This window comes from Piliocolobus tephrosceles, chromosome 9, assembly GCF_002776525.5.
Source record: "Piliocolobus tephrosceles isolate RC106 chromosome 9, ASM277652v3, whole genome shotgun sequence".
NCBI classification, from domain to species: Eukaryota; Metazoa; Chordata; class Mammalia; order Primates; family Cercopithecidae; genus Piliocolobus; species Piliocolobus tephrosceles.
The window spans coordinates 36,299,836-36,323,282 of record NC_045442.1 but is presented as its reverse complement, the minus strand read 5'-3'; the positions used below and the strand labels follow the sequence as shown (position 1 = coordinate 36,323,282).

The window sequence follows — 23,447 nt, the reverse complement described above, 5'->3', positions numbered from 1 at the left end:
CTCCGTTTGGCTTCCCCACCTCCAGACTTCTCTATCTCCTGGATGCAGAACTTGGCAGTGGAAACAGCAGCAGGATGATGGGCAGGGGCCTTTTCACCAAACATGAATTCACTGCCCTTGAGGACTGAGCATACTCCATGCTGGGCAGCCTTCCGGATCTGAGGGGCAAGAAGAGCAGGGGACAAGGCCAAATCAGCATTCCACCAGCATCGTGGGTGTCTGGCACAAGTATCAACCAATTAGCTTTGGCTGAACATATAGATCCAATGATGATCTAACTACTACAAATCCAGTGCTACGCCAGGGCCTTCATGTGTACAGAATCCTGAGCTGTGAAGCAAGACAAACCTTGGTTCAAATCCCTGCTCTACAACTAACTCACCAAATGGCCTTAAGCAAGCCCAACTACCTAATTTCTGAGTTTCAGTATCATCTTTAAAACAGGGGGTTCTTCATTCACTCAATCATCCGGCAAACACGGTGTGTCCACCAAGCCAGGCACTGTTCTAGGTCCTGGCAAACTGGCAGTGAATAGCAGGCAACGCACCTTCCAGCTGGGAAGCGGAAAACAAATACATAGCAGAAGGTTAAGAAGTACTTTGCAGACAATTAAGCAGGGACTGCCACTTCTTATACAGTGGTCAGGAAAGTGTCACCGCAGTGAAGTGCCACTGCAGCGGGAGCTGAAGAAGGAGAGGAAAAGATCATGTGAGCACCGAGGGAAGGAGGCATGAGAGCATCTGGGCTGATGGTGCTCAGCACTGGGAGTGATCACATGGCTGTTATTGTTACCACCTCCTGCCCTGAATTTCCAGAAGAAACAGTGGGGAACCACCACTTCCCAAGCAAGAGGTGCACTAGGCCTGTGGGGAACACTGGAATCTCCCCACAACTCTGTAGCAAAGCTGGTGGGATTATCTCTATTTCTTTTTTTTTTTCTTTTGAGATGGAGTCTCATTCTGTTGCCCAGGCTGGAGTGCAGTGGTGCAATCTTGGCTCACTGCAACCTCTGCCTCCTGGGTTCAAGCGATTCTCCTGCCTCAGCCTCCCCAGTAGCTGGGATTACAAGTGCCCACCACCATGCCCAGCTAATTTTTATAGTTTTGGTAGAGTCGAGGTTTCACTCGTTGGTCAGGCTGGTCTCTAACTCCTGACCTCAAATGATCCTCCCACTTTGGCCTCCCAATGTACTGCTCACACCTCGAGCAGTAAATTCAGGATCCAACTCAGGTCTGTGTGACTCCCCCGGCTATGCCACCCTCCCTGCCGAGGTAAACAGACATATGGGGAGAGTCCATGTCAACAGGGCAATGGCTGACAAGGCACCAGAGACTCAGACAGGGCTGACAGGGAACAGTCTCCTGGAGGAGGAAGAGCCGCCCCGCCTTCTGCATCTAAATGCATAGTGCCTCAGAGGCAGAAAGCAGAAGCCAGTACTCAGGGCAAGCTCCCCAGTGCCACTCAGCTAGCCAAGTCTGGGCTGCGCTGGGCCGAGTGGTGGCTGTCCCCTTGTCGCATTTTCTCACCTTGGGCTTGGAATGCACCGTGAAGCTCAGCAGCCCATGGTACACCTGAAGGGTCACAGGGTAGCCCCAGGCCTCCAGGTCTTGCTTCCGCAGAAGGGTGGCCAGGCAGGAAAGGACCTGGAACAAAGTCAGAGCCCTCAGTGCCATCAGCCTCGGCCAAGAGGGAAAAGAGCCCAGGTTCTCACTGACTCCAGAAAATCCCATCTGTCTGTGGTCCCCAGGGTGCCTAAACCCCTCTCAGGGAACATCCAAGCATCACCAAATCAGACAGGCTCTGGGAGATGCCAGATGAGAAACTAAACCCCAGACACTAACCCATCGGAGGACAGAGGTGGAGCCGCTGCTGGCCTGGGCTGACATGATATCCATGAAGGCTTTGGAGGTATCAGAGAACTTCTTAATGAGCACAGGGCTGGGAACACTGTGGGAAAGAACATAGACGGTCACCCCAGAGGATCCCTGAAAAGCAGCTGGTGCAGCCCCTTGTGGTACCAAGGACAGGGCAAGGGGCACTGGTGGCACAGTCACTCAGCAAGTGAGCAACAAAGAACAAAGTCAGAACAGGTGCCCACCGTCAGCCAGCTCAGTGTGCTTTCCACCTGGCATCCCTGCCTCCCTCACCTTCCCACTACCCACTCATAAACTCATACCAATTCTCTCTCCACCTCCCCTGGCAGTTCACAGCTCCAGAAAGCCCAGGGCCAACAACCCTTTCCCTCCCTTCTGCCACTCACTGCTCCAGGGATGCCCCTCCTGGAGGCCAACCCTCACACTCCCTGGTATAATGACCCAAGTCACCCAGGGCCTTGTTGTAGAATGCCACCTGATACACAAGTATCTTTTAAATTGTATTCTTTTTTTTTTTTTTTTTTGAGACGGAGTCTCGCTCTATCACCCAGGCTGGAGTGCAATGGCACGATCTCGGCTCACTGCAAACTCCGCCTCCTGGATTCACGTCATTCTCCTGTCTCAGCCTCCTGAGTAGCTGGGACTACAGGCGCCCACCACCACGCCAGCTAATTTTTTGTATTTTTAGTAGAGACGGGGTTTCATCGTGTTAGCCAGGATGGTCTTGATCTCCTGACCTCGTGATCCGCCCGCCTCAGCCTCCCAAAGTGCTGGGATTACAGGCGTGAGCCACCGCGCCCGGCCTAAATTGTATTTTAAAATTTGTGGCTGGGCACGGTGGCTAAGGCCTGCAATCCCAGCACTTTGGGAGGCCGAGGCTGGTGGATCACCTGAGGTCGGGAGTTTGAGACCAGACTGACAAACATGGAGAAACCCCGTATCTACTAAAAATACAAAACTACTGGGCGTGATGGCACATGCTTGTAATCCCAGCTACTTGGGAGACTGAGGCAGGAGAATCACTTGAACCCAGGAGGTGGAGGGTGTGGTGAGCCGAGATTGCGCCATTGCCCTCCAGCCTGGGTAACAAGAACAAAACTCCATCTCAAAAAAAAAAATAAATAAATTTCTAACTGTGGTAAAATACACATAAGATAAAACATCATTTCGGCCAGGCGCGGTGGCTCATGCCTGTAATCCAAGCACTTTGGGAGGCCAAGGCGGGTAGATCACGAGGTCAGGAGATCAAGACCATCCTGTCTAATACGGTGAAACCCCATCTCTACTAAAAATACAAAAAATTAGCCAGGCATGGTGGCAGGTGCCTGTAGTCCAAGCTACTTGGGAAGCTGAGGCAGGAGAATGGCATGAACCTGCGAGGCGGAGCTTGCAGTGAGCCAAGATGGCGCCACTGCACTCCAGCCTGGGAGACAGAGCAAGACTCCGTCTCAAAAAACAAACAAACAAGAAACTAACAAACAAACAAACCAAACATCATTTCAATGATTTTTAGGTGTATCACTCAGTACTGTTAAGTATATTCATGTTGTGGGTTTTCTTTTTTGGAGACAGGGTCTCACTTGTCACCCAAGCTGGAGTGTAGTGGCACAATTAGGCTCACTGCAATCTCTACCACCCAAGTAGCTGGGACTGCAGGTGCATGCTACCACACCTAGCTCATTTTTGTATTTTTTTGCACAGATGAGGTTTTGCCATGTTGCCCAGGCTGGTTTCAAACTCCTGAGCTCAAGCAACCCACCTGCCTCAGCTTTCCAAAGTGCTGGGATTATAGGTGTGTATCACCGCACCCAGCCAAGTACACTCACATTGTTGTGCAATCAATCTCAAAAACTTTTTCATCTTAAAGAATCAAGGTTTTTGGGTTTTTTTACTTTATTATTTATTTATTTATTTATTTTAGTGAGATGGAGTCTCACTCTGTTGCCAAGGCTGGACTGCAGTGGCTTGATCTTGGCTCACTGCAACCTCCATATCCTGGGTTCAAGTGATTCTCCCGCCTCAGCCTCCGCTGTAGCTGGGATTACAGCTGTGCACCACCACATCTGGCTAATTTTGTATTTTTAGTAGAGACAGGGTTTCACCATGTTGGCCAGGCTGGTCTCGAACTCCTGGCTGCAAGCAATCCTCCTGCCTCAGCCTCCAAAAGTGCTGGGATTACAGGTGTGACCCACTGCGCCCAGCCATGACTTTTAATTTTTATTACTCAAAACAATTTTCATTTGCTTTCTTTCTTTTTTTTGAGACAGAGTCTTACACTGTTGACAGGGCTGGAGTGCAATGGCACGATCTCAGCTCACTGCAACCTCCGCCTACTGGGTTGAAACTAACTCTCCTGCCTCAGCCTCCCGAGTAGCTGAATTACAGGCGCCTGCCACCATGCCCAGCTAATTTTTGACAGGGCTTCACCATGTTGGCCAGGTTGGTCTTGAACTCCTGACCTCAGGTGATCTGCCCACCTCAGCTTCCCAAAGTGCTGGAGTTACAGGCGTGAGCCACAGCATGTAGCCTACCCAGCTAATTTTTGTATTTTTAGTAGAGACGGGGTTTCACCATGTTGGCCAGGATGGTCTCGATCTCCTGACCTCTTGATTCGCCCGCCTTGGCCACCCAAAGTGCTGGGATTATAGGTGTGAACCACTGCACCCAGCCAAAAAAGTTTCATTTTCAATAGAGCTTTCTGACTCTGCTTTGGCCTTCAACACTTTCACAATGATTTTCTGCTCCTCAATAAGGAAAGCACACTGGATTCTGTCATGAACACACTTAGCACACATGGAACCAGGGAAGCACTGCAGGCCCTACGGACGTGCCTTTTGTTTTGGACAATCAAATGAGAACTTCAGATTTCACAGCATGAGCTCCTGAACGTCTGCCTGGGCACACACCACATGAAGATTTTGTTGCCTTCCCAACCTCCTTGGCATAAAGGTAAATGATTCTATTACCAGGGGTTCAGGACAGCCTAGTTTTGTTAGAGGTTTCTCACTGGAGGCTTATCACAGTACGTCACACGCTGGCCCGTTCCGTGTGCCTCTAGACAGTGCTCATGAAGAGCAAGTATCTTTTTAAAAAACAATTCCCTGATCCTGTTTCTCCTGTCCACATTCCCTTCTCCCTTCCACAAAAAGCCTTGGGGTTCAAACAGGAGGCAGAACTCACCGCTTCAGGACAAGGTTCAGCAGGTAAGCAACGGCGGCCAGGGACTCCGGGGACTCCACTGCTTCCATTGTTGTCATCTGAGGGCCAGATTGAGGGGGTGTGAATGGATAAAAATTTACACTGAGCAAACAGGAAAAACAGTCGGAGAACATGCACCCAGCAGAACAGTTGTGACCGAGAACCACAGTATCAGAGGTTCAAATCCTGACTGTGGCATTGTGTGGTTTTAGGCTAGCAATTTAACCTATCTGTGACTCAGTTTCTTCATTTGTAAAGTAGGGATAGTAATGCTACATACCTTGTAAGTTGTTGTGAGGTTTAATTCAATTAATATATATAAAATACTGCCGGACACATAATTAAAACTATATATATGTGGCTGGGTGTGGTGGCTCACGCCTGTAATCCCAGCACTTTGGGAGGCCGAGGCGGGCGGATCACAAGGTCAGGAGTTCAAGACCAGACTGGCCAACATGGTGAAACCTCATGTCTACTAAAAATATAAAAAGTAGCCGGGCGTGGTGCAGGTGCCTATAATCCCAGCTACTCGGGAGGCTGAGACAGGAGAATCGCTTGAACCCGGGAGGCGGAGGTTGCAGTGAGCCGAGATTACGCCACTGCACTCCAGCCTGGGCGACAGAGCAAGACTCCGTCTCAAAAAACAAAACAAAACACTATAAACATGTTTATGTGCATATATATAGAGAGAGATAGATAGAAAGACAGTTTTTTTGAGAGACAGGGCCTCCCAGGTTGGAGTACAGGTATGATCATAGCTCACTGTAACCTTGAACTCCAAAGCTCAAGAGATCCTCCCACATCAGCCTCCCAAGAAGCTAGAACTACAGGCATGCACCACAAAACTTGGCTAATTATTTTATTTTTTGTAGAGATAGGGTCTCACTATATTGCTCAGAATGGTGTCCAACTCCTAGCCTCAAGCACTCCTCCCACCTTGACCTCCCTGACCTCCCAAAGTCCTAGGATTAAAGGCCTAAGCCACCACACCCAGCCAAACACCATATACTGCCATCTAATTTATTTCATTATTCTAGAGCAGAGGTTGGCAAACTTTTTCTATGAAGGACCAGACAGTAAATATTTTCGGCTTTGCATGCACATTTGGTCTCTGTTGTATGCTGTTTTTCTATGTGTTTTAACAATTCTTTAAAAATGTAATAACCAGGCTGGGCATGGTGGCTCATGCCTGTAATCCCAGCACTTTGGGAGGCCGAAGTGGGAGAATTGATTCAGCCCAGGAGCTCAAGACAAGCCTGGGCAATGTGACGAAACTCCATCTCTACTAAAAATACAAAAATTAGCTGGGCATGGTGGCAGGCACCTGTAATCCCAACTACTCAGGAGGCTAAGCACAATCATCATTTGAACACAGGAGTTGGAGGTTGCAGCGAGCCATGATCATACCACTGCACTCCAGCCTGGGCAACAGAGTGAGATCCTGTCTCCAAACCAAAACCAAACCAACAACAATAAAAAACATCAAAAATAAAATAAAAAAAAATATATACATATATATACACACACATACATACACATATATATCTATTTATTTAATGTAATAAAAAGGCCAGGCATGGTGGCTCACAGCTATAATCCCAGCACTTTGAGAGGCTGAGGTGGGGGGGATCACCTGAGGTCGGGAGTTCGAGACTAGCCGGGCCAACATGGTGAAACCCCATCTCTACTAAAAACACAAAAATCAGCCAGGTGTGGTGGCATACGCCTGTAATCCCAGGTCCTCAGGAGGCTAAGGCATGAGAATCACTTGATACCATGAGGCAGAGGTTGTAGTGAACTGGGATCATGCCACTGTAGTCCAACTTGGGCAACAGAGTGAGACTGTTTCCAAAAAAAAAAAAAAGTAGGCCAGGCCTGGCGGCTCACGCCTGTAATCCCAGCACTTTGAGAGGCTGAGGCAGGCAGATCATGAGGTCAGGAGTTCCAGACAAGTCTGGCCAACATAGTAAAACCCCTTCTCTACTAAAAAAATACAAAAAATTAGCTGGGTGTGGTGGTGTGCACCTGTAATCCCAGTACTCGGGAGGCTGAGGCAGGAGAATCACATGAACCCAGGAGGCGGAGATTGCAGTAAGTCGAAATCATGCCATTGCACTCCAGCCTGGGGGACAGTGCGAGATTCCGTCTCAAAAAAAAAGTACTGGCCAGGTGCGGTGGCTCAAGCCTGTAATCCCAGCACTTTGGGAGGCTGAGGCGGGCGGATCACAAGGTCAGGAGTTCGAGACCAGCCTGACCAATATGGTGAAACCCCGTCTCTACTAAAAATACAAAAATTAGCCGGGGGTGGTGGCGGACGCCTGTAGTCTCAGCTACTCAGGAGGCTGAAGCAGGAAATCGCTTGAACCCGGGAGGCAGAGGTTGTAGTGAGCCGAATCGGGCCACTGCACTCCAGCCTAGGAGACAGAGCAAGACTCTGTCTCAAAAAAAAAAAAAAAAAAAGGTACTAAGTAATCAGTTGCAGTGGCTCATGCCTATAATCCCAACACTTTGGGAGGCCAGGGCAAGATGACAAGACGGTTTGAGCTCAGGAATTTGAAACCAGCCTGGACAACATAGTGAGACCCAGTCTCTTAAAAAAAAAAAAAAAAGAAAAGAAAAGAAAAGAAGAAAAGAAAGAGAAAATAGAAATGTAGCAAATACCACCAGCCTTCCTAAGCCACCTGAGAATAAATGCAGCATTTCATCTGGTCAAGGCTGTCCTCTACCCCCACATGCCAGGGGTACTCGTCTTCTCACTAAATCTTGCATAACCTGCTGCTCTGAACACTCACCCTCCAGCGGCACCCACTCACCAGAGCAGCGAAGTACTCAGTCTCTGTCTCCTTCCCTCCCTGGGAGCGAATCACCTCAGTGACAGCAGCCAAAACAGCACAAATCTGCACAGGAGGGAGAAAGCACTGTGACTATTTGAGACCCAACCCCACCCCAAGGGAGCCTCCTTTCCTTGCTCCGTCACAGATTAATCTCCGGTTAAAGCCCAGGGACAGACAAGACAGGCAACATTCAGGGCCTGGGTCCATACCAGGGGGCCCAGCAAATAAGAAGACTCAGAAAATGCTTGCTAAAATTCCACCATGAGGTACTAACCTTGTAGAAATACCTGCATGAGATGAGTGTGCAAATATTTATGTACAAGGATGTTCATGGCAGCAACAAATTGGAATGGTCAAGAAGCCATCAATAGGAGATTAATAATGTACTGTAGTTGTCTCTAATGTACTGCAGTTATCAAGGGGGGGGATTGGTTCCGGACCCCTAAAGATACCAAAATCCGAGGATGCTCAGGTCCCTTATATAAAATGGTGCAGTATTTGTATATAACCTATATATATCTTTTTTATTTTTTTTGAGACATAGTCTTACTCTGTTACCCAGACAAGAGTGCCGTGGCATGATCTCAGCTCACTGCAGCCTCCGCCTCTGGGTTCAAGCGATTCCCCTGCCTCAGCCTCCCAAGTAGCTGGGATTACAGGTGTGCACCATCACACCTGGCTAATTTCTGTATTTTTAGTAGAGATGGGGTTTCACTATGTTGACCAAGCTGGTCTTGAACTCCTGGCCTCAAGTAATCTGCTCTCCTTAGCCTCTCAAAGTGCTGAGATTACAGGTATGAGCCACCATGCCTGGCGTCCCATATACTTTAAATCATCTCGAGATTACTTATAACACCTAACACAATGTAAATGCTATATAAATAGTTGTTATACTGTATTTTTGTTGTTGTTGTTGTTTTGAGACAGAGTCTCACTCTGTTGCCCAAGGTGGAGTGCAGTGGCGCACTCTCCGCTAACTGCAGCCTCCACCTCCCAGGTTCAAGCAATTCTCCTGCCTCAGACTCCTGAGTAGCTGCGATTACAGGCATGTGCCACTATGGCAGGCTAATTTTTTGTATTTTTAGTAGAGATGGGGTTGCACCATGCTGGCCAGGCTGGTTTTGAACTTCTGACCTCAAGTGATCTGCCTGCCTCGGCCTCCCAAAGTGCTAGGGCTACAGGTGTGAGTCACCTCACCCAGTATATTATTATTATTTTAAAAAGATTTTTCAATCCATGCTTGGTTGAATCTGCAGGTGCAGAACCTGCAGATATGGAGACCCAACTGTATCATACAATAAATAATGAAACATTTAAATAGTGCATTATTCAAAAGAATGAGAACAACTATATATTAACTTATAAATATCGCTCAGTGGGGAAAAAGTTGCAGAACAGTGGATAGAAAATAAACTAATCAAGCAGGGCACAGTGGCTCACACCTGTAATCCCAGCACTTTGGGAGGCTGAGGTGGGCAGATCCGTTGAGCCCAGGAGTTTGAGACCAATCTGGGCAATACGGCAAACCTCATCTCTACAAAAAATACAAAAATTAGCTGGGTATGGTAGCAATCCCCTGCAGTCCCAGTTACTTGGGAGGCTGGGAGGCTGATCAGCCACTGCACTCCAACCTGGGTGACCAAGTGAGACTCTGTCTCAAAAAAAAAGAGAAGAAACTAATCACATTTTGGTAAACCTAAATCAAAATTGGGTAAATAATATTTTCTTTTCTTTTTTTTTTTGAGACAGAGTCTGACTCTGTCACCCAGGCTGAAGCGCAGTGGTGCGATCTTGGGTAGCTGCAACCTCCGCCTCCAGGGTTCAAGCGGTTCTCGTGACTCAGCTTCCCGAGCAGCTGGGATTATAGGCACATGCCACCACGCCAGGCTAATTTTTCAATAGAGATGGGTTTTCACCATGTTGGCCAGGCTGGTCTCAAAGTCTTGACCTCAAATGATCTGCCCACCTCAGCCTCCCAAAGTGCTAGGATTACAGGTGTGAGCCACTACGCCTGGCCTGAAAATTTAATTTTTAAATTTTAACTACTCATAATTTAAAATACTTGATCCATTTACTAGGAAACATATATTTGTAACAACCTGGCGAATAGGTTCACAGTAATTCATAGTAGGCGAATCTACTTGTACAACTATAAATGTTACGAACTCTAAATACACATGAACCAAGTATTTCCAATGAAAGGTTAGCATCTAAGTAGGGGAATATGGGTAAATTATACACTAGATTTTGAAGACTTAGTATCATAAAAATAACACTGTAGTAAAATATATTGATTATACATTGAAGTGATAATATTTTAAAGATACTGAGTTAAATAAAGTACATTATTAACATTAATTTGGGCCAGACGCAGTGGCTCACACCTGTAATCCCAGCACTTTAGGAGGCCAAAGCAGGTGGATCACCTGAGGTCAGGAGTTTGAGACCAGCCTGACCAACATGGAGAAACCCCGTCTCTACTAAAAACAGAAAATTAGCCAGGCATGGTGGCGCATGCCTGTAATCCCAGCTACTCGGGAGGCTGAGGCAGGAGAATCACCTGAATCCAGGAGGCGGAGGTTGCAGTGAGCCGAGATCGCGCCATTGCGCCCTAGACTGGGCAACAAGAGTGAAACTCTGTCTCTAGAAGAAAAAAAAAAAAAAGATTATTTTACCTGTTTCTTTCAGTTTTTAATATGGCTACTGAAATTTTTTTAATTACATATGTGGCTTGAATTTAGATTACTACTGGACAGAGCTGGTCCAGGAAGACAGACAATGACCCATTAACAGGAGCTCTGTGAATGACTCAAGTTGGGGGCTCTACCATCACATTTTATTCTTCTTCTATCATTTTGATATCATTTAGAATTCTGACATTTTTTATTTCAGTAACAAAAAATATATATAACTTTAAAGTATAGATAAAATAATAAAAGTAAGGCCAGGCACGGTGGCTCATGCCTGTAATCTCAGCACTTTAGGAGGCTCAGACCAGCTTGGCCAATATGGTGAAATCCCTTTTCTACTGAAAAGAAAAAAAAAAGAAAAAAAGAAAAAATTAGCTAGGCGTGGTGGCACATGCATGTAATCGCAGCTACTCGGGAGGCTGAGGCAGGAGAATTGCTTGAGCCTGGGAGAGGGAGGTTGCAGTGAGCGAAGTTCATGCCACTGCACTCCAGCCTGGCCAAAAGAGCGAGACTCTGTCTTAAAATAAATACATGAATTAAATTAAATTAAATTAAATTTAGTTCTTGCTAGATAAAACGTTTCCTAATCACTGTTACTCAGCATTTATTTACTCAACATATGTTTACTGAAAATACTCTGTGTAAGAAGTGCTGTGTTAGATATAGCTGAGGAGAGAAATGTTTGGAAAATATTTCTACCCTCAAGTCCTTCTTCAGCAGGGGAGATGTTCTTATAAAAAGCAGAAAGTGGAACCTGCCCTAGGAGGGGACATAAAGGGGAGGAGCGATGACACATCATCCAGAAATACCAGCTGTTGTCATCGGAAACCAGTCAGCCAGAGCTGAAGAAAAGGCATGAGTTGGCCTCTCCTCACTATCCTATGGCCCTCCTGACCCTCGCTCCTACCTCCTTGTGGGCAGCCGAGTTGGACTCCCAGAAGCGCTGCACTTTGCTGAAGGTGACGTTTGTGCAGTCGGAAAGGCCACTCAGGAAAGTGCCCGAGGACTTCTCGGTGACAGCCAGCTCTGCTTCTTCTTCCATGGGCGTCTCGGGGACTTCGCTTTTGCCCAAGCGCAAGGACCCTGACTGCAGCTCATTATGTAACTTCACAGCATCGACTGTCAGGTCACTCCTTCCTGAGAGCCAGAGGCACAAGATAAGGCCCAAATCTCCTTTTGGTCAAGAGAACAGAACCCCTGGGAAACAAACCAGCTCAGGCCAAATCGCCAACCCGAGAGGCTGAATTCTGAATACAGCCAGTCTCATAAACCCACTGTATGCCTAAAAACTTGAAAAACCAAGGAGAAAGGGAATCCTCCATGTAAGAGTTTCTGCTTGCCTGTAGCAGTGGCATAAACGCCACTGGGAATCGGCTGGGAGCTACATTGAGAGGGCCTGGAAAATAAATGAAGGTGAAAGCGCTCTGTAGAGTTATCCAAGGTCCAAGCCATCAGTCTCAACTCTGACACCCGCGGTACCTTACACAAGACATTTCCCTACTGCGGACCTCAGTTTTCGTATCTGCTAAATTGGAAGGGCTGCCCTTCAGAGAGGGCTCCAGATCCGACATCCTAAGAGATGAAAGGTCCAATGCCTGGCCCCGGACTCTCCCAGAGGCACCAGACTCATCTGGACCCAGGTCTGCCCGGAAACCCGCCGCCGGCTGAGCGTGGGTCCCAACCCAGCTACCTGACGGCCGGCTGAAGAAGCGGCTGCGGGCGGCCTGGCGGTGGCGGCAGATGGCGGGATTGCTGTCGCTGCTGTGGCCTTTCTTCCAGCGCTTCAACTTAGCTGAGACACCAGAGGGCAACTTTCCCGAGCGACCCATGTTGACTAAGCCGTGGCCGGCACTGAGCTTAAACGACCGGCTTCCAGGTACGTAGAAACACGCTCAGCACCCACGTGGATACCCTGTAGCCTTCACGTCCTCTTCTTCCGGCGTCACTTCCGGATTCGTGTGCATTACTATGGTAAAACAGTCAACATCCGGTTTTACGCCCCTTCCTGGCTTCGAATGGGGAGGAGCTCCAGGGAGATCTGTTGCTAGGGAGGAAGTTAGGTTGCTAAGGGTTCTATGGGGTTCTTACTCCAGCCAGGACCAGGTTTCAGGGCCACAGGAGTGAGCCTTATAAAACTGGAGTGTGGCCCGGCGTGGCCGGGCGTGGTGGCTCCGGCCTGTAATCCCAGCACTTTGGGAGGCTGAGGCGGATGGATCATTTGAGGTCAGGAGTTCGAGACCAGCCTGATCACCAGGGTGAAACCCTGTCTCTACTAAAATACAAAAATTAGCTGGGCTTGGTGGCGCGCGCCTATAATCACAGCTACTCGGGAGGATGAGGCACAAGAATCACTTGAACTCGGGAGGCAGAGGTTGCAGTGAGCCAAGATTGCGCCTTGGCACTCCAGCCTGGACACCAGAGTAAGACTGTCTCAAAAAAACAAAACAAAGCAAACAAAAAACTGGAATTCTTTTGCAGTTAACAACAAAAAGTTGTTTTTGAAAATCTATTTTCAAAATTAAGCCTAGAGGCCGGGCGCCGTGGCTCACGCCTGTAATCCCAGCACTTGGATCACGAGGTCAGGAGATCGAGACCACAGCGAAACCCCGTCTCTATAAAAAATACAAAAAATTAGCCGGGCGCGGTGGCGGGCGCCTGTAGTCCCAGCTACTCGGGAGGCTGAGGCCGGAGAATGGTGGGAACCCGGGAGGTGGAGCTTGCAGTGAGTGGAGATCGCGCCACTGCACTCCAGCCTGGGCGACAAAGCCAGACTCCGTCTCAAAAACAAACAAACGAACAAACAAAAAAAACAAAATTAAGCCTAGAAACATTTATATGAAAGTCATATACTCTCATATAAAAGTATATATGTAATCCCAACACTCTGGGAGGCTGAGGCAGGCGGATCGCCTGAGGTCAGGATGTTGGAGACCAGCTTGACCAACATGGAGAAACCCTGTCTCTACTAAAAATACACAATAAGCCGGGCATGGTCGCACATGCCTGTAATCCCAGCTACTCGGGAGGCTGAGGCAGGAGAATCGCTTGAACCTGGGAGGCAGAGGTTGTGGTGAGCCGAGATCACGCCATTGCACTCCAGCCTGGGCAACAAGAGTGAAACTCTGTCTCAAAAACAGAAAAAAAGAAAGAAAAAAGGTAAGTCAAAACTTATGGAGACTTGAAAGGGTGAAAATTAGCTTGACCTGAAAAGAGAAAAAAGCAGTCAGTGTCTTCTAGACAAGCTTTGCTATTTTCTTTTTTTGAGACGGAGTCTCCCTCCGTCACCCAGGCTGGAGTGCAGTGGCGGGATCTCCGCTCACTGCAAGCTCCGCCTCCCAGGTTTACGCCATTCTCCTGCCTCAGCCTCCCGAGTAGCTGGGACTACAGGTGCCTGCCACCTCGCCTGGCTAGTTTTTTTGTATATTTTAGTAGAGACGGGGTTTCACCGTGTTAGCCAAGATGGTCTCGATCTCCTGACCTCGTGATCCGCCCGTCTCGGCCTCCCAAAGTGCTGGGATTACAGGCTTGAGCCACTGCGCCCAGCTGACAAGCTTTGCTATTTTTCATTTGTTACTGGAGATACTCGGTTGCTAAGCCACCCATGGCTTATGAGAGCATTCCATCCCTAGTTAATCTCCGGTTCTCTCTCTCTCTCTCTCTTTTTTTTTGGAGACAGAGTCTTGCTCTGGCGCCCAGGCTGGAGTGCAGTGATGCGATCTCCTCTCACTGCAACCTCCACCTTTCAGGTTCAAGCGATTCTTCTGCCTCAGCCTCCCAAGTAGCTGGAATTACAAGCATGCACCACCACGCCCGGCTGATTTTTGTTGTTGTTGTTGTTGTATTTTCAGTAGAGACAGAGTTTCACCATGTTGGCCAGGTTGGTCTTGAACTCCTTACCTCAGGTGATCTGCCCACCTCCCAAAGTGCTGGGATTACAGGCATGAGCCACCACACCCGGCACCTAGCCAATTCCCAGTTCTCCTAATTCCACCTCAGAACCAGCAACCAATCCAGTTTATCCCCACTTCCCTGAGGCCCTCCTTAAAATCCTTCAACCAGATCCCAAACCTTACAGAAGACACATTTCTCTTCCCTCTTGCCCAGCAGCTTTATTCTAAAACTTCAGCAGCATTCTTTGGAAGAAGATATATATAACTAACAAAGTATATCTACAATATATAAAGAATTCCTACCAATCAGTAAGAACAAGGCAGACAATCCAATAAAAAGAATGGGCAAAAGGGACAGGTGGGTGCAGTGGCTCCTGCCTGGCCTGTAATTCCAACACTGTGGGAGGCCCGGGGGCCGGGAGTAGAGGGGAGGGAGGATTGCTCTAGCCCAGGAGTTCAAGACCAGCCTGAGCAACATCATGAGACCCCAGTCTCTACAAAACATACAAAAATTAGCTGAGCATGGTGGTGTGAGTCTGTATAGTCCAGCAACTCAGGAGGCTGAGGTGGGAGCCCAGAGAAGGTAGAGGCTGTAGTGAGCCGTGATTGCACCACTGTACCCCAGCCTGGGTGACAGAGTGAGACCCTGTCTCAATAAAGAAACAAAATTAAAAAAAAAAAAACGGATCATGAGGTCAGGAGTTCAAGACCTGGCCAACACAGTGAAACCCCATCTCTACTAAAAATACAAATAATAATAATAATAATAATAAGCTGGGCGTGGTGGTGGGTGCCTGTAGTCCCAGCTACTTGTGAGGCTGAGGCAGGAGAATTACTTGAACCCAGGAGGTGGAGGTTACAGTGAGCTGAGATTGTGCCACTGCACTCTAGCCTGGGCGCCACAGTGAGACTATGTCTCAAAAAAAAAAAAAAGAATGGGCAAAAGACATGAACAGCTGAACATCATGGTGTAGTGTACAAAAAATAAAAAAGACATGAACAGGCACTTCACAACAATGAATATCGAAATGGCCAATAAATATATGAAAAACAGGCCAGGCATAGGTAGCTCACGCCTGTAATCCCAGCACTTTAGGAGGCCGAGGCAGGAGGATCACTTGAGCCCAGGAGTTGGAGACCAGCCTGGCCAACACAGCAAGACCTGTCTCCTTAAAAACTAAGCAAAATAGCGGGGTGCAGTGGCGTGCACCCGTGGTCCCAGCTACCTGGGAAACTGAGACAGGAGAATCTCTTCAGCCCAGGAGTTTGAGACTGTAGTAAGCTATAATGGCACCACTGCACTCCAGCCTGGGTGACACAATGAGACTTTGTCTTGAAAAAAAAAAAGTAAAAGAACAGACCAGAACAGAAAAGATACTCAGTTTCATTATCAACATGGAAATGCAAATTAAAATCACAATGAAATGCCACTACACACCCACCAGAATGGCTAAAATTAAAAAGACTAGCAATACCAATGTTGGTAAGGATGTGGAGAAACTGGCAAACATGCTGCCGTTGGAGTATAAAGTGATACAACCATTTTGGAAAACTATGTGGTGGTATCTACTAAAACTGAATACATGCCTGCTCCATAACCCAGCAATACATTCCTGCGTATTTACTCAACAGAGATGTTTACTTGTATGCAAAAAAGAGATACAGGAGGATGTTCACAATGGAAATAATAAAATGTCCATCAACAGTAGAATGAGGCTGGATGCAGTGGTTCACACCTGTAATCCTAGTGCTTTGGGAGGCTGAGGCAGGAGGACTGCTTCAGGCCAACAGTTCAAGACCAATCTGGGCAAAATAGTGAGACCCCATCTTTAAAAAAATAAAATAAAAAATTATCAACATGTGGTGGCATGTACCCATACTTGGGAAACTAAGGAGGATCACTTGAGCCCAGGAATTCAAGGTTAGAGTGAGCTATAATCATGCCACTGCATTCCAGCCTGGGCAACAGAGTGAGACTCTGTATCTAAAATATAGATAGATAGATAGATAGATAGATAGATAGATAGATAGATAAAGACAGACAGGCGGACAGATAGAGCAGAATGGATAAATTGTGACATATTGACATATAATGGAATACTATAGCATTTGACTCTGTATAGCAATGAGAAGGAACTACTGCTACATATAACATCATGCATGACCTCGGTTGAGTAAAAGACTCCAGACACAAAAGAGTACATAGTTATAATCCCATTTATTTATTATTTAATTAATTATGTATTTATTTTGAGACACAGTCTTCCTCTGTCACTCAGGCTGAAATGCAGTAGCACAATCATGGCTCACTGCAGCCTTGACCTCCAGGCTCAAGCAATCCTCCCACTTCTGCCTCCCAAGTAGCTGGGACCACAGGCATGCATTGCCTTTTTTTTTTTTTAAAGATAGGGCCTCACTCTGTCACCCAGGCTGGAGTCCAGTGGCATGATCATGGCTCACTATAACCTTAAACTCTTGAATTCAAGCCATCCTCCTGCTTCAGCCTCCCAAATAGCTGGGGCTACAGACACATATCCACCACACCAAGCTAATTTTTTTTTAAGAGACAGAGCCTTGCTATGTTGCCCAGACAAATCCTGATCTCCTGGCTTCAAGTGATCTGCTTCCCTTGGCCTCCCAAAGTGTTGGGATTATAGGCGTGAGTCACCATGCCCTGCTTATATGTATATTACACTTTATGGACTTACTGAAAATACAAAATGGGCCGGGGGCAATGGCTCACGCCTGTAACGCCAGCACTTTGGGAGGCTCAGGCGGGCAGATAACTTGAGCCCAGGAGTTCGAGACCAGCCTGGGTAACATGGTGAAACCCCATCTCTACAAAAAATATGACAATTAGCCAGGCATGATGGCAGGCACCTGTAGTCCCAGTTGCTCAGAGGCTGAGGTGGGAGGATCGCTTGAATTTGGGAGGCGGAGGTTGCAGTGACTCGAGATTGTGCCACTGCACTCTAGCCTGGGTGACAGAGTGAGACTCTGTCTCAAAAAACAACAACAAAAAGTGGTCCTCACACCTAGAGCAGAGAGAGCATAAAGTGTGTTGACGTGAGAAAGCGTCGCTGCAGAGAAGACTGAAGTCAGCTCAGACTCTGGGCCTCAGCCCCTCCAAGCCTCTGGAGACATTATCACCCTCCAGTGGGGCCCTGTGCCTGGGACACAGGCTGAGACCTCAGTGGGAAGGCTGAGAAAAGGGAACTGGTGGCTGGGAGAGGAAAAGGAAGCAGAGTGTGGAAACTGTTAGAAGCAAGCTGTGCTCACGACCAGAGGTCTAGACTTGGGATAATTGCTGAAACAAGGCAGGTAAAGTGCTGGGTTCAAGACGGGACATACTTCAACTATAAACCAAGCAAGGGATTTAATCTCTCTAAGTCTCCGATTTCTGTGTTTTTTTTTTCCCTTTATTTATTTATACATTTTTTAAAACACATTCTAATGTGTTATATTGTTTAAATTTATGATAATAATTCCTTTTTTTTTTTTTTTCCTGAAATGGAGTCTCACTCTATTGCCCAGGCTGGAGTGCAGTGGCGGGATCTTGGCTCACTGCAACCTCCAACTCCTGGGTTCAGGCAATTCTCCTGCCTCAGGCTCCCAAGTAGCTGGGATTACAGGCACATGCCACCACACCCAGCTGACTATTTGCAATTTTAGTAGAGATGGGGTTTCACCATGTTGGCCAGGCTGGTCTCAAACTCCTGACCTCAAGTGATCCACCCACCTTGGCTTCCCAAAGTGCTGGGATTACAGGTGTGAACCACTGTGCCTGGCTGAAAGTTATGATAATAATTCTGAACCCACTGGGCTGCTGTGAGGATTCAGTGTGAAATTATGTATCTGTGACTGTGCATGGTGGCTTACACCTATAATCCCAGCACTTTGGGAGGCCAAGGTGGGTGGATCACCTGAGGTAAGGAGTTCGAGACCAGCCTGGCCAAGATAGTGAAATCCCGTCTCTACTAAAAATATAAAAATTAACCAGGTGTTGTGGTGCACGCCTGTAATCCCAACTACTTGGGAGGCTGAGGCAGAATCGCTTGAACCCGGGAGGCAGAGGTTGCAGTGAGCCGAAATCATGCCACTGCACTCCAGCCTGGGCAACAGAGTGGGACTCCATCTCAAAAAAAAAAAAAAATAAAAGAAACTGTGTATATGTGTCAAATTACTGTAAATGTGTAGTACTGTGCTTTACAGAGGGGTCAGTGGTGCATCTTTGCCACCAGAGGGAGTGCTACCAACAACCTGTTAGGGCTAAAACCCTATAGAGCGCCTGCAACACCAACTAGTAGGCTGGGATTTTGCAAATCAGATGGGGAGATGCAGAGGCCAAGGGTAGTGGCAGACTTCCCATCCTTTTCCTGGGCTACAGAAACCTGCTGGCCTCCAAACTGAGTCTGCGTCGTAACTGAATACAGCCCCTGGCTACATCGCCAGCCTGGTATGGGCATAGGAGGGCCCTAGGCCACCTGCTGGCCGTCCATCCTGAGGCGTCTGCTCTGAGCCTCCTTCAGGAGTCGTGCTCTATCAGAGGGAACAATAGGCATCCAAATGGCCTGAGCACAATCTCTTCCACCCCCGCACCCCAGGGCTCAGCTCTCCACCCCTGAATTCTAGCAGCAACTCCCACCCAGAGGCTCTAGCTGTGTCCATGATCAGCCACTCCACATATGGCTAATAAGGACCACTCCACCCAGTTAGACTCTCTGGGTTGGAATTCAGGTACCACCACTTGCTCTGTGACCTTGAACAACTCACCTTACTCTTCCCTGAGCCTCAGTTTTCCACATCTGTAAAACGGAGATAAGAATGCCTACCCATACGGTTTATGGGAACTAAATAACATAATGAATTTAAAGTGCTGAGCACGCTGCCTGGTACACAGTGAGCACGCAGTAAATGCGAGCTATTATTATCATCCAAAAAAACTCTTCCTCAGTTCCAAAATACCTTTCCATTAATTCTCTAAGTGAGGAGGACAGAGCCGGTGTCCTCATTTCACAGATGGGGAAACATGGTTCCAAGGGGTTCACATAGTGAGTAGAAGCCAGGAGAGCCAACGCTTAGCCCAGGATGAGCCCCCTCCCCCCATAGCACTGCTCTTGTTTTCTTGTTTTGAGATGGAGTTTCGCTCTTGTTGCCCAGGCTGGAGTACAATGGTGCGATCTCAGCTCACCGCAACCTCTGCTTCCCGGGTTCAAGCGATTCTCCTGCCTTAGACTTCCCGAGTAGCTGGGATTACAGGCATGTGCCACCAAGCCTGGCCAATGTTGTATTTTTAGTAGAGACAGGGTTTCTCCATGTTAGTCAGGCTGGTCTCGAACTCCCGACCTCAGGTGATCCGCCTGCCTCGCCCTCCCAAAGTGCTGGGATTATAGGCGTGAGCCATCGTACCTGGTCTGCACTGTTCTGCAAGGCTCCTGTGGAGGGAACAGAGCTGCCACACCCAAAGTTCTGAGGCCATGGGGAGCAGTAAGGCCAGTTTTAGGTCAGCAAGTTGTAATCTGTTATGACACTGGGCAAGAGGAAAGGGAAATTGAGGCTTAGCCTCTTGCCTCAAAGAGGAAGCAGATGGTCTGGGTGTTTAACCTGGGGCTCAAGCTCAGGGCATTTTGACCAACCCGTTGTGGTTGCAGCTTCTCCGGATGGTTTTCCTAACTGCTGGAGCTGTGTTAAAGCCCAGGCTTTGGACTTAGGAAGACTGGGTTTGGAGCCACATCCCAGCTGTGTGACCCAGGGCAGGCGGCTGAGCTCTGTGAGCCACTGTCTCCTCATGTGAAAATGGGGTTGCTGTTATGAGACTAAAATGAGATAATGCATGTGAAATCCTTAGCCCAGTGCCTGGCATAGCACTGCTGCAGGGGTCTAGCATCCCTCGGCTCCTGGGGCATTACAATTCCATTTGATGCTGGGTGTGGTGGCTCCCGCCTGTAATCCCAACACTTCGGGAGGCCAAAGTGGGAGGATCGCTTGAGTCCAGAAGTTCAAGACCAGCCTGTGCATCATGGAGAAACCCCAACTCTACAAAAAATACAAAAATTAGCCAGGCATGGTGATGTGCGCCTATAGTCCCAGCTACTCGGGAGGCTGAGGTGCAGGAGGTCAAGACTGCAGTGAGCCATGATTGCACCCCTGCACTCCAGCCTGGGTGACAGAGTGAGAACCTATCTCAAAAAAAAAAAAAAAAAAAAAAAAACAAAAACAAAAAAAAGCGTGCTTTCTAGAGTAACTCTTGGGGAAAGAGCCTGGTGTGCTGGAGAGGAAGCATGTCTCCTCCTAGGCTGAGGAAGACTGGAATCTGGGCATGGCAGGGGACTCTGCTTAATGGAGAGGACTGCTCTCTCTCCACTTACCCCAAAATTAAACTGTTCCCCATTTACCACTTCAAATTCTTCATTCTTCTCAGGGCCTCTATATCAGCAAGGAATTGTGTTCAGCTGCTATAAGAGACGCTACAGTGGCTTAAACAGGCAATGGTGTCATATTCACGATCCAGGTGGAGGCCTAGTATAGGAAGGAAGGGAGGAAGAGCCAAAAGGTGCACCTTCCAGCCAACTCAGTTCCACTTATACCTGATTGACTAGAATTTAGTAATTTGGCCAAATTTAGCTGCAGAAGGGACTGGGAAATTTAGTCTTTTAGTTGGGTAAGTTGCAGCTCATGCCCTGTGCCTATTGAGAGAGGGAAGAATTGGCCTGGTATGGTGGCTCACGCCTGTAAACCCAGCACTTTGGGAGGCCAAGGTAGGCGGATCACTTGAGGTCAGGAGTTCGAGACCAGCCTGACCAATATGATGAAACCCCGTCTCTACTAAAAATACAAAAATTAGCTGGGTGTGGTGGCGCATGCCTGTAATCCCAGCTACTCGGGAGGCTGAGACAGGAGAATTGCTTAAACCCGGGAGGTGGAAGTTGCAGTGAGCTGAGAAGGCGCCATTGCACACTCCAGCCTGGGCAACAACAGTGAAACTCCATCTCAAAAAAAAAAAAAAAAAAAAAAAAAAACGAAGGGAAGAATTGATACTGGGGAGGCAACTAGCAGCCTCTGAATCTCAGCTGGGTGTTAGGAGGACTGGTTATGATCAATTTAACTGAGTTACATACTCAAAAGTTATTTCTTGAGCACCTATTATGTGCAAGGTACTATGCTAAGCACACATATGAAAGTATTTAAAGAAGCTTATGGCTAGGCACAGTGGCTCACGCTTGTAATCACAGCACTTTGGGAGGCCGAAGTGGATGGATCACATAAGGTCAGGAGTTCGAGACCAGCCAGACCAACATGGTGAAACCCTATCTCTACTAAAAATACCAAATAAGCTAGGCACAGTGGCACATGCCTGTAGTCCCAGCTACTTGGGAGGTTGAGGCAGGAGAATCACTTGAACCCAGGAGGCTGAGGTTGCAGTGAGCAGAGATCACGCCATTGTACTCCAGCCTGGGTAACAAGAGAGAAACTCCATCTAAAAAGACTCTTGGCAGTGTGTGGTGACTCATGCCTGTAATCCCAGCACTTTGGGAGGCTGAGGTGGGTATATTACCTGAGGTCAGGAGTTCGAGACCAGCCTGGCCAACATGGTGAAACCCCGTCTCTACTAAAAATACAAAAATTAGCTGGGCATGGTGGCGCATGCCTGTAATCCCAGCTACATGGGAGGCTGAGGCAGGAGAATCACTTGAGCCCGGGAGGCAGAGATTGTAATGAGCTGAGATTGTGCCACTAAACTCCAGCCTGGGCGACAGAGCAAAACTCTGTCTCAAAAAATAAATTTAAATAAATAAATAAAAAAAGAAATAAAAAGACTCTTGCTCTGCCTTAAGAAACCTACAGGGGATAATTAGCTAGGCATGGTGGCACATGCCTGTAATCCCAGCTACTTGGGAGGCTGAGGCATGAGAATGGCTTGAACCTGGGAGGTGGAGGTTGCAGTGAGCCAAGATCGCACTGCGTCACTGCATTCCAGCCTAGGCGACAGCAAGATACTCTGTATCCGAAGAAAAAAAAAAAAAAGAAACCTACAGGGGAGTGGTGAAAAGACAAGCACAAAACTCTTCGGTTTTCTTATTTATAAATTGAAGATGTTGTACCCAGAGCTCTCTAAAACCCCTGGTAACTTTATTGTTCACTGATGCTCAATTAATAGAATTGCATTTTGCTTCTCTGCTTCCCCCATCTGACCATCTGACTGTGAAACCCCTGATTACAGGAACCATGTCTGGTCTACCCTGGTGCCAGCAGAGCCTACCACAGTGTGTGGCTCAATACATCTGCTTGCCAAGTGAACACATGATTTATGCAGAGCTCAGCAAGGGGCACAAGAGAAGTTCAGATAAAGCTCTTAGGGTGTCTAAGAGGGGCTGTCTGAGGTATATCTTTTATGTCTGTCAACCAGGCTGGAATGCCGTAGTCATGCAGGCTGGAATGCCATCACGGTTCACTGGAGCCTTGACCTCCTAAGCTCAAGCGATCCTCTCACTTTAGCCTCCCAGGTAGCTGGAACTACAGGCGTATACCACCATGCCCAGCTAATTTTTTTTTCTTTTTTTAGACAGAGTCTCGCTCTGTCGCCCAGACTGGAGTGCAGGGGCGTGATCTCAGCTCACTGCAAGCTCTGCCTCCTGAGTTCATGCCATTCTCCTGCCTCAGCCTCCCGAGTAGCTGGGACTACAGGCGCCTGCCACCACACCCGGCTAATTGTTTTTGTATTTTTAGTAGAGATGGGGTTTCACTGTGTTAGCCAGGATGGTCTCCAGCTCCTGACTTCGTGATCCACCCGCCATGACTTCCCAAAGTGCTGAGATTACAGGCATGAGCCACTGTGCCAGGCCAAGCCCAGCTAATTTTTAAATTTTTTGCAGAGACAAAGTCTCCTTATGTTGCCCAGACTGGTTTCAATATTCTGGGCTCAAGCAATCCTCCTGCCTCAGCCTCCCAAAGTGTTGGGAT

The 23,447-nt window shown here is 47.9% G+C and overlaps 1 protein-coding gene and 1 long non-coding RNA gene across 4 annotated transcripts in view; one reads left to right on the top strand and one right to left on the bottom strand.

Annotated features, from left to right (window-relative positions):
* RRP12 (ribosomal RNA processing 12 homolog) overlaps positions 1-20,011 on the bottom strand; it is a 51,038-nt gene extending 31,027 nt beyond the window's left edge. Inside the window, exons 1-8 of one of the 3 annotated variants that reach the window (XM_023206313.3) lie at positions 19,896-20,011; positions 12,287-12,562; positions 11,504-11,733; positions 7,886-7,969; positions 5,055-5,131; positions 1,842-1,947; positions 1,527-1,643; positions 20-158 (exon numbers count right to left, since the gene is read on the bottom strand). In XM_023206313.3, coding sequence (XP_023062081.2) covers positions 20-158; positions 1,527-1,643; positions 1,842-1,947; positions 5,055-5,131; positions 7,886-7,969; positions 11,504-11,733; positions 12,287-12,425 — 892 coding nt within the window. In that variant the 5' untranslated portion in view covers positions 12,426-12,562; positions 19,896-20,011. Of the gene's footprint in view, positions 1-19; positions 159-1,526; positions 1,644-1,841; positions 1,948-5,054; positions 5,132-7,885; positions 7,970-11,503; positions 11,734-12,286; positions 12,802-19,895 lie in introns of those variants that run through there. The other 2 variants (XM_023206314.3, XM_031936173.1) reach the window with 2 other exon arrangements.
* Positions 11,307-23,447, top strand: part of LOC111538758 — a 25,088-nt gene continuing 12,947 nt past the window's right edge. Inside the window, exon 1 of the long non-coding RNA XR_002730449.3 lies at positions 11,307-12,472. This is a non-coding gene — a long non-coding RNA (uncharacterized LOC111538758). The remainder of the gene's footprint in view (positions 12,473-23,447) is intronic.